Genomic DNA, 10,907 nt, shown 5'->3' on the forward strand with positions numbered 1-10,907 from the left:
CTGACTTGAACTCTTCTACAGGACAGCTGGCTCTTCTTCATTGTGCGCCTTCCAGGCTGAAAAGGACGGCTGGAGGGACAAGCAGCGCTTCGCTTAATCAATCAGAACAAAGAAGCCCAGTTCCACCCAGTCAACCGACGCCACTCCAACCGCGGCACAACAATGGCCTGCCGCAGGTCACGTGCCTCAGTGTCTCCAGCAAGAGGCCCAAGAGCTCTGACGTCAACGTGGCGGCCACATTTACGCCGGTGCCTGTGTACAGCCTACCACTCTTGCCCCGCATATGGCGGACTCTAATCGAAACCGGAAGCAGAGGCATTGCGGAAGTGCGTTTTTTTTAACTCTCTCTCGGGAGGATATAACCAAAGCGGAAGTTGATATTCCTTCATTGGCACGCGCGCCTTGAGCAGACGGAGCGGTTCTTTTCGGCTCTCGCGGACTCCAGGAGGGGCCTTGTTTTTCTTTCCTCGGCGAAAGCGGCAGGACCGCCACACACCCCGGTCGTTGCCATGGCGATGCAAGCGGCGAAACGCGCCAACGTGAGTATCGTTCCGCCCCTTCCCGGTCTCGCCCCGGTGCTGAGGGGAGCCATTTTGTGTGAGGGTGGCGGGGGGAGGGGACGAGGCCGATCCATCAGTGGGGGTCCAGCCTTGGGAATCCCCAGGCTGATGAGAGCTGCCCCCTCGGTGCGGATGGGCGTTAGAGAGCGCCACGTGCAGAGCCCCGTCCCTCTGCCCCGCGGTCACTCCGGCCTGGAGCCTGCACGCCGGTCCCTGCCCTGCGTTGATGCCGTGCTGGCGTCTCTCTTGGCTGCAGACCTTCGCACACTTACCTGGGACTAAGCCCCACTGACTATAACGGGGCTTACTTCAGAGTAGACAGGCAGAGGCTGGGGCTCTGAGGCTGCCATCCCCTCCACACTTACCTGCGAGTAGCCCCACTGACTGCAATGGAACTTGCTTCTGAGGAGACAGGCAGAGGGTGGCGCTGTGAGGCTCTTGGCAGGGATCAGGCTGCCTTCCGAACCACATGGGAGCATCCGAATGGAAGGAGCCTCTCAGGCTGGGTCAGGTCACTGAACCTTTTCACCTGCCTGGACTGTGTACCCTGCCAGCTCTGCGACTCCCAGGGAAGAACTGCCCCATCAGACATTGCCCACCCTGGCCAAGGTGGGCAGGTTCAGCTTTTTCTTAGGCTGAGCCAGTGGTTCTCAAACTGGGGGGTTGCAACCCACTACTTTGTGTAATGCTTCCCTTGTCCTTTTAAGGGGTGCACCCCCAGGATCACATCCCTAAAGGTTGTGAACGGGGGTGCGTGCACTTACTTGTAGTCAGTTAGGGCTGCTGGAACATAAGAACAGCCCCACTGGATCAGGCCATAGGCCCATCTAGTCCAGCTTCCTGTATCTCACTGCGTCCCACCAAATGCCCCAGGGAGCACACCAGATAACAAGAGACCTCATCCTGGTGCCCTCCCTTGCATCTGGCATTCTGATACATAGCCCATTTCTAAAATCAGGAGGTTACACATACACATCATGGCTTGTAACCCGTAATGGATTTTTCCTCCAGAAACTTGTCCAATCCCCTTTTAAAGACGTCCAGGCCAGATGCTGTCACCACTTCCTGTGGCAAGGAGTTCCACAGACCAACCACACACTGAGTAAAGAAATATTTTCTTTTGTCTGTCCTAACTCTCCCAACACTCAATTTTAGTGCATGTCCCCTTGTTCTGGTGTTATGTGAGAGTGTAAAGAGCATCTCTCCACTTTATCCTTCCCATGCATTATTTTGTATGTCTGAATCATGCCCCCCTCAGGCGTCTCTTTTCTGGACTGAAGAGGCCCAAATGCCGTAGCCTTTCCTCATAAGGAAGTTGCCCCAGCCCTGTAATTATCTTAGTCGCTCTCTTTTGCACCTTTTCCATTTCCACTATGTCCTTTTTGAGATGTGGCAACCAGAACTGGACACAGTACTCCAGGTGTGGCCTTACCATCGATTTGTACAACGGCATTATAATATTAGCCGTTTTATTCTCAATACCTTTTCTAATGATCCCAAGCATAAAATTGGCCTTCATTGCCACCGCACATTGGGTCGACACTTTCATCGACCTGTCCACCACCACCCCAAGATCTCTCTCCTGATCTGTCACAGATAGCTCAGAACCCATCAGCCTATATGTGAAGTTTTGAATTTTTGCCCCAATGTGCATGACTTTACACTTACGTTGAAGCACATCTGCCATTTTGCTGCCCATTCTGCCAGTCTGGAGAGATCCTTCTGGAGCTCCTCACAATCACTTCTGGTCTTCACCACTCGGAAAAGTTTGGTGTCGTCTGCAAACTTAGCCACTTCACTGCTCAACCTTGTCTCCAGGTCATTTATGGAGAGTTTGAAAAACACTGCTCCCAGGACAGACCCTTGGGGCACACCGCTTTTCACCTCTTTCCATTGTGAAAATTGCCCATTGACACCCACTCTGTGTTTCCTGGTCTTCAACCAAGTCTCAATCCATGAGAGGACCTGTCCTCTAATTCCCTGACTGTAGCCTTTTTTCAGTAGCCTTTGTTGAGGGACCGCGTCGAACGCCTTCTGAAAGTCCAGATATATAATGTCCACGGGTTCTCCCACATCCACATGCCTGTTGACCTTTTCAGAGAATTCTATAAGTTTCGTGAGGCAAGACGTCCCTTACAGAAGCCATGTTGATTCTCCCTCAGCAAGGCCTGTTCGTCTATGTGTTTTGAGATTCTATCTTTGATGAGGCATTCCACCATCTTACCAGGTATAGATGTTAGGCTGACCGGCCTATAGTTTCCCGGGTCCCCCCTCTTTCCCTTTTTAAAGATAGGTGTGACATTTGCTATTCCCCCAATCTTCTGGCACTGTGGCCGTTTTGAGGGACAAGTTGCATATCTTAGTCAAGAGATCAGTAACTTCATTCTTCAATTCCTTAATAACTCTTGGGTGGATGCCATCAGGGCCCGGTAAATTATTGATCTTTAATTTATCAATGAGGTCTGAAACATCTTCTCTTTTAATCTCTATCTGACTTAATTCCTCAGTCAGGAGGGGCTGTTCAGGCAGCAGTATCTGCCAGAGGTCTTCTGCCGTGAAGACAGATGCAAAGAACTCATTTAATTTCTCTGCCATCTCTAAGTCTCCTTTTATCTCCCCTTTCCCTCCCTCACCATCCTGAGGGCCAACCGCTTCTCTGGCAGGTTTCCTGCTTCTAACATATTTGAAGAAGCTTTTATTATTCCCCTTAATGTTGCTGGCCATGCATTCCTCATAGTCTCTCTTGGCCTCCCGTATAACCTTCTTACATTTTTTGCCAGTTTATGTTCCTCTTTATTCTCCTCATTAAGGCAAGACTTCCATTTATGGAAGGAAGCTTCCTTGCCCTTTACAGCCTCTCTAATGTGGCTCGTTAGCCATGCGGGCACCCTCCTGGACTTAGTGGAGCCCTTCTTTCTTTGCGGTATACACCTCTGCTGGGCCTCTATTACTGTTGTTTTAAGCAGCCTCCATGCACTCTGGAGAGATTGGACTCTTTTTACCTTCCCTTTCTACCTTCTTCTAACCAGCCTCATTTGAAGAAAGTCTGTCCATTGGAAGTCAAGGGTTTTTGTGAGAGATTTGTCCGGTATTCTTCCCCCGACATGCATGTCGAAACGGATCACAGCATGATCACTGTTCCCCAATGGCTCCGTAACATTGACATCGCTAACCAGGTCCTGAGTACTGCACAATATTAAATTGAGAGTCACCTGTCCTCTGGTGGGCTCCATGACTAGCTGCTCTAAGGCACAGTCATTTAGCATGTCAAGGAATCCGGTCTCCTTTTCATGACCAGAACACAAATTGACCCAGTCAATATGAGGATAATTGAAGTCCCCCATGATTACAACCCTGTCCCTCCTTGTCACCTCCCTGATCTGTTTCCTCATTTCAAGGTCCCCATCCGATTTCTGGTCTGGAGGACGATAGCACGCCCCCAGTATTACATCGCTCCACAGGCCTGGTAATTTAAGCCACAGAGATTCTACGGTGGATTTGGACCCACCTTCAATCTCTACTTTGCTGGATTCTATCCCTTCCTTAACATAAATGGCCACCCCACCTCCAACATGCCCCTCCCTGTCCCTCCTTTAGAGTTTATAGCCCGGGATTGTGGTATCCCACTGATTTTCCGTATTTCACCATGTTTCCGTTATGCCCACTGTCAATATTTTCCCTTGTCACCAGACATTCCAGTTCTCCCATCTTTGCTCGGAGACTGCGGGTATTTGCATAAAAGCATTTGTACATGGAATGCCCCAGGATGGGCTGCTTATTCGCTCCTTTGTCTCTGCATCCTCTCATTGTGCCAAACCGTCTATCACATCCCATCATGCTACCTTTCCCAATTTCTTCTCCTACTCTGCCTTTGTCTTGTTCTCTAACCTCCCCATACTCATCTCATAGCAATGAGGAGTACCGAACTGGATGCCTCTCTGCTCCTGTCAGGCTTCCCCTCCTTAATGAGAGACAGAGAGGGCAGCTGGCTGACTCCATGAATTCAGACCCCTCCCTTCCCCCAGCATGTGAAAGAAAGGTGATCACTTTGCATTGGTGAAGGGAAGGGCTGAGTGAAGCACTTGGAGGATTGATACTGATTGATGGATTGTTTTGTTAATGACTCTTAGAGTCAAAAGGTCAGCAAGGCTGTTTTTAAATCACCTGAGCAAAGAAACTTTGTTTTTTAAATTGATTTGCTATACAGGTTGATTCCCATGGGTTCTGTTTCAAGCACTCAATCGGATGGCAAAAAACAATATAGCAGATCAATTTAAAAAACAAAGTTTCTTTGCTCAGGTGATTTAAAAACAGCCTTGCTGACCTTTGTGATGTAAGATAAGAGTCATTAAGAGGATGATCCATCAATCAGTTGTCCTCCAAGAGCTTACAAAGGCGCTTCACTCAGCGCCTCCCTTCACCAGTGCAAAATGATCACCTTTCTTTCACATGCTCAGGGGGAAGGGAGGGGTCTGCTGCAGAGAGAAGGATTGATGGATTGTCAGCCAGCTGCCCCCCCTCTCATTAAGGAGGCTATTGTTAAAGGACTGTTCAGTTTTTTAAACTGATTTTAAAGGGTTGCATTTTCCCCTTTTCTAGGTATCAGCACATTCCTTCTCATTTGCAGTGGCCATTCCTGTTGAGTCAAATTCATGTATAAAAAATCCATGTATAACAAGGCTGGACCTGTATAAGACAATTTGTGTCTAAAAATTGAGTCTGAAAAAATGGCTCAAGTTAGTCACAGGACAATACAGTAAATAACTGTATTTATTATATGTATTTATGTGTGTGTGTAAATATATTAATTAATAAATAATATAATAACAGCTTCTAAGAACAGCTGCTTGGTGAGGTGGGGTTTGGGAGTGGGCTGAGAAGCAGGATGCAGGGGGGGAAAAGGAGCCATTTTACTCCGTTGTTCTGAGGCAGCAACAGAAAGCAAACAAAAAAAAGATAGCCTATATGAGATCTGCTACTATGGAAGTGTAGCACTATACTCCTCACATGACCTACAACTCTCATAAACGTGTTCTCTTCCCATTTGGAGAAGAAGCTAAAATGGCTATTACTCCCATAAGCACTTTCATCTCCCTGTTTGGAGAAGAATGTAAAATGACTTTTTTCTTTTTGGCTTTTTGCTGCTGTCTCCGAACAATTCCTGGTAAGACATTTTCAAAGAATTTCACACGCTCCTCAGTTTTACCCCAAACTTATCTGAGGGTCATAGAAAATTTCATGATTTTTGGTTCAAAAGCTGCCCTCAACTTATCTGCGAGATCAACATGAGTATGGCACATCTGGGTGTTTGGCATAGCGCTGTTTTTGCTAATTTGTATTTTTTCCCAAATCTAGATTCGTCTTCCCCCTGAAGTCAACCGAATTTTATATATCAGAAACTTGCCGTATAAAATCACAGCTGAAGAAATGTATGATATTTTTGGAAAATATGGGCCTATTCGACAAATCAGAGTGTAAGTTATTAAGTTCCTTTTACTTTGGTGTTTGACTTCACCCTTAGGGTGGCACACACGTGCAGTTTGAAGTCTGTTCTGTTTTGCATAGCTAAATTTTGAGTGAGTTGTCTAAATTAAAAAACCCATCTTCATAGTTGACTAACAGAACAGTATTGCAGTTGTTCATGTAAGTAATGAGCTAACTGTCATAACTGAGTTTGCTTCTAAGCAGGAAAAGTGCAGGTTGCTCTGCACTGTGAACAATGTAAATTTATTTGCATTTAATATGTAGGTCACAGCACAAACATAAGAGGGAAAATATTAGGCTGAAGCAGAGACACGTGTGGGGGTATTTCTGTTTTTTTCTTTTCAGTACATTTTGTTTTTTAGTATATTCATAATGGAACTAATTGTTAGGGACTTGACAATCTAAAATTATTTAAACTTTAAACAGAAAGCAAAGATATTTGAGAGATTTTAGGAACAAAGATATACTGAAGAAACCTTCACTTTGGCACATAGAATAGTATGTGAAAATACTGTAGCACCGTGCTAACCAATATTAAAAAAACTTCTCAGAGGAGTGAGGCAAAACAGCATTCTCACTGTGTATATAAGGGAAGGAGTTTTGGTAAGGAGGGGTCAGGTGAGGAAGGTGTTGTCCAGACATAACTCATGATACCAAAGGTATCTTGTGTGCGAGATCACGTTTGTTTCAGACATTGTACTTCATGTCTTGGACTACTCTTCAATTGATTCATAAAGCAGAGGTTTTACTAGGAACCCATTACCGCGTGTTCAGAGTTAATGCACAGGTGTTTGGCACTGCAGTTTATAGTTTGTGCAGCCCAATTGTATGCGTATTTACACTAGAATGTCTCATTGAGTTTAGCAAGGCTTGCTCCTAAATAAGCGTGTGTAGGATTGCAGCCTTAATGTTCTGTGGACCTGAAGCAAAGAAAATGGCAATTCAGAGTCTAGGAGAAGTTTATTAAAATTGCATTATTACTATTATTAATAAGAATATTTGCAACCACTTTTCAGCGAAAGTTCACAAGGTGTTTACAGAGAAAATCAAATAACAGATTGGCTCCCTGTTCCAAAAGGGTTCATAATCTAGAACTAGCGATACACTTCCTCCTTCCAGGTGTGAATACGAACAGGATTTTGTTTTCATCCATTGCAAGCATTAAAACTTTTATTACTCTACAGAGGAAATACTCCTGAGACTAGAGGAACGGCCTATGTTGTCTATGAAGATATCTTTGATGCTAAAAATGCCTGTGATCATCTGTCAGGATTCAATGTGTGCAACAGATACCTTGTTGTCTTGTACTATAATGCAAACAGGGTAAGTACATGAGGGTTTCCTACAATTATTCAGTACAGATGGTTAAGCCATAAAATGAGCTTTTCATTCCATTTTGATGGGACCCTTGTGAGAACAGTGGTGGTATAAGTCAAGACCAGTTAATTGGAAATCTGATGTAGTTACTACTTTATGTGTGTTAAATGGGACAGGGATTTAGACAGCAGTCATTTCCGCAGTCCTGTTTTGAGGAGCACACAACTTGGTGGGTAGTAATATGTATTCCCCAAAGCAGAGTAAAACTCAGCCTGGAAATTGGCTGTGAAAATGTAATTCAACTCGAATAAAACAAACACTGTGGCTGTATGTTTGCTGGCTGCAACCAAAATTGAATAATGTGCAGGGTCTGGGAGGAATAACCAGGGTCTGGGAGGAATTTTATATGTTTTAGGTTTGTTCAGACCTCTTTCAGACGGAGTTTCAGACAGAAGGCAGGATGGAGTTGTGCTGATTTAAAGATGTCATGTGTGGCATAGCAGACTAAGGATAAAGAACATGGTGGGAGAGGACAACATTCCTATTTGCTGCTGAGTGTCTCTGCCACACTGTAGTCTTCACTCAGTAACTCTTGTTGTTTCCACTATTTGACCTGCTTCCCCACACACTTATGAAATGTTTACTTACACACAAACTCCATCTGTCAAAATTGAGCTTCAAAGTCTTTTCTTGTATACTTGGTTCATACTATGGTTATGTCTCATACTTGATTGTAACATATTAGAACCATTAACTTGCTCCGCCCAGTTTTATAAATCAGAACTGTAATGTGAATATTGCCTTCTTGAACTGGAACTGAATTGAGATGTAGCAAACCAGTTACAGATCCTCTTCTGGCCACAGCTGACCCTGAGCCAAAATTCCTTGCTTTGGCTTGGTGTTGTGCTGCTTTGATCAGGGTCATAATTGATATGCAGCTCATTTCAAAGGAAGGGGGGTATAGGATTACCCTGTGGTAGTGTTGCACCAGAAGGAAAGCACCAAATGTACAGGTCTCTCTGAAAGCAAAGGCTGTAGCAGTGTTGGTGGAAGGAGAAATATCCTGTCCCTTTGAGTGTCAGGCATTTCCAGAGCCTTGTATGCAGTTATCCTGTCTGCTAGAAGCTCTGGTGTCAGTGTTGTTGGCAGACCAATGTTAGCTTTGCAGATAAGCCTATGATATTTCACAGAAGGCTGTGAAATGCTTTCTTACACATATTTAGGTTATTTGCAACACCTGAAAGAGAAGAACCAGATCTTCCAATACCATAAAGCAGTGTTTCTCAAACTGTGGGTCAGGACCCACTAGGTGGGTCGCGGGCCAGTTCTAGGTGGGTCCTCATTCATTTCAATATTTTATTTTTAATATATTAGACTTGATGCTACCATGGTATGTGACTGCATTTGGGGAAACGTTACAGACCTGTACTTTTGACAAGCTACTATGTATATTCTTTTAACAATTATAGTAAATGGAACTTACTACTGGGTAAGAGGGTAGGATTGCAGCTTAGATTGTTAAAACTATTCCTGCTTGATGATGTCACTTCTGGTCATGACATCACTTCCGGTGGGTCCTGACAGATTTTCATTCTAAAAAGTGGGTCCCAGTGATAAAAGTGTGAGAACCACTGCCCTAAAGTTTTCCTGCTCAGTTGCCTGGAGACTATTCTTACTGCAGATAAGCAACTGGTTGTTTACAAGCCTGCTAATACTTGTGCATGAGAGACCCCCAACAATCTCCAGTCTGTAGGTCCTAGACTAGCAGCAGCGCAATGGGAGATGGTTGTACAAAATGTTTGAGGTCAAGCTGTTCATGAGCTGTTTTCTTTACCAAATATTCTGCTTTTTGAGGAATTAAGTAATACATGTATTTTGCTATAAAAGTCTTGATTTCTTGGTAGCAACAACATTGGTTTGCAAAGTTTACCTGTTAAAACTCCAAAACTGAGACTGCTGTAAAGAAATAAAGGATATAATGGGTTTGTTAATATTTGTTTTATGACAGGCATTCCAAAAGATGGATACAAAGAAGAAAGAAGAACAGCTTAAACTTCTGAAGGAGAAATATGGAATAAACACAGATCCACCTAAATAAGAATCTTGCACTTTGTGTAGTGTTGTACAGTTGATCTTTTGTACAGATTTTTTTTTCTGGTAATCCCATCTATTTGTAGACTGAATTTCCCAAAAGATATGTTAGTTTGAAATGCTGGTATTTTGTTCATAAACTTACTATATAGACCCAAATTCAGAAGAACCAGTCACTGCTATATACCTACAATGTCTGTTTCCAGTTGGAACTTTAAAAGATTTGCGTTTAGTACACTGCTGATTAAATTTTCCACTGTTAAGATTTAAACGATTCTTTCTGCATCATTAATGGTCCACAAACATTAAACATAATCAGGAAGAATATATAAAATATTTTGCAGTTAAATTATGTACTTAATGTACATTAGGAAAAACCTACATTTTAAGTTTGTGTTCATATCTGTGTCTGTGTATAATTTAATATAAATACCTTATCCAAAAGGTATGCTTTGAAGAAAAAGTGCTGTGAATTACATGGAGAATGTTGTAAACACAATAACTTCAAATCGATAGGAAATGCAGTGCAGAAGCGGAAACAGAAACTCTGCTTAATTTTCCTTAAGTCCTCTCTGGGGGCAGAATTTATTTTAATCATACCATCCTGCACAGTTAAGGGGTTCATGTACTTATCTACTGGCTTGGACTTGTATTTTAAGAGTTCTGTTGTTGAGAGAAGCAAGATGTTCTTGACTTGCTTCCTCTCCCCATCTGCTTGTAGCATTTGAGGAGTCCAAGATGTCACAACCTCAGAGCAAAATGAAATTTCTTTGCTGTTCCTTGCAGTGGAGGCTTTCAAGCTAAAGGAGTCCTGGGAAGTGGTGATCAATCCATTGATTGTAGTATATTGTTATAACAGTTTTGCTTTTTCATTTGTGCTGTTATCTTGCTTTTGTAAATGATAGGAATAATCATATTAGAGTTAATGTGTTATGGATTTGGTATACCTGTTTTTAAAAAACCCCTTTTTAATTAAAACATGCTTATTTGGATCTGGCCTCTGTGTGGCGTGTGCCTTTATATGAGACCTGGTGGGGTGGGAGATGAACAATTGCTGTTATTGATGTTGGGCAGCCCAATCCTGAGTTGCCTGGTGTGCAAGGTTGCAGTGGCACAAAAAATGGCTGCCATTGCATCCAGGCAAGCTGCCCCCTCCTCTGAAGAAGGGGTTTTTTGTCCTCTTCTTCCCTCCCCCCCCCATAAACCGAGTAGCCCTGCAATGGGGCTACTCAATTCTACAATGACTCAAAGGTCAAAAGAATTCAGAGCCTCTGTGAGCCTCTTCCCCCCCACCTCCTCCCTGCAGCTCAGTTTCACTTTCCATAGAGCTCAATACATTTTCCTTTCCAGCTATCAGCTTGTCCGTTTCATGATCTACCAACAATCAGATTGCAATGCACAGTTTGAGAAACACTGCCAAGGCTACCAAGGCTTTAAAACAGTGTTTCTCAACCA

At 43.7% G+C, this 10,907-nt stretch overlaps 1 protein-coding gene across 1 annotated transcript; it reads left to right on the forward strand.

Annotated features, from left to right (window-relative positions):
* Window positions 1-365: 365 nt before the first annotated feature.
* On the forward strand, window positions 366-10,449 carry SF3B6 (splicing factor 3b subunit 6). The gene is made up of 4 exons (XM_066639778.1): window positions 366-539; window positions 5,916-6,034; window positions 7,229-7,367; window positions 9,370-10,449. Exons 1-4 carry the CDS (start codon window positions 510-512, stop codon window positions 9,457-9,459), a joined length of 378 nt encoding a protein of 125 aa, XP_066495875.1. The 5' UTR covers window positions 366-509; the 3' UTR covers window positions 9,460-10,449.
* The last annotated feature ends 458 nt before the right edge of the window (window positions 10,450-10,907 follow it).

The sequence above is a fragment of the Tiliqua scincoides genome, chromosome 1, assembly GCF_035046505.1.
Source record: "Tiliqua scincoides isolate rTilSci1 chromosome 1, rTilSci1.hap2, whole genome shotgun sequence".
Lineage (NCBI taxonomy): Eukaryota > Metazoa > Chordata > Lepidosauria > Squamata > Scincidae > Tiliqua > Tiliqua scincoides.

What these genes read in the sequence shown, in the direction of transcription:
- SF3B6 (XM_066639778.1), top strand. Translation starts at nt 510, where the DNA reads ATGGCGATGCAAGCGGCGAAACGCGCCAAC. An exon ending in AAGCGGCGAAACGCGCCAAC is followed by an intron (nt 540 to 5,915) that starts GTGAGTATCGTT and finishes TCCCAAATCTAG; the next exon opens with ATTCGTCTTCCCCCTGAAGT. An exon ending in CCTATTCGACAAATCAGAGT is followed by an intron (nt 6,035 to 7,228) that starts GTAAGTTATTAA and finishes ATTACTCTACAG; the next exon opens with AGGAAATACTCCTGAGACTA.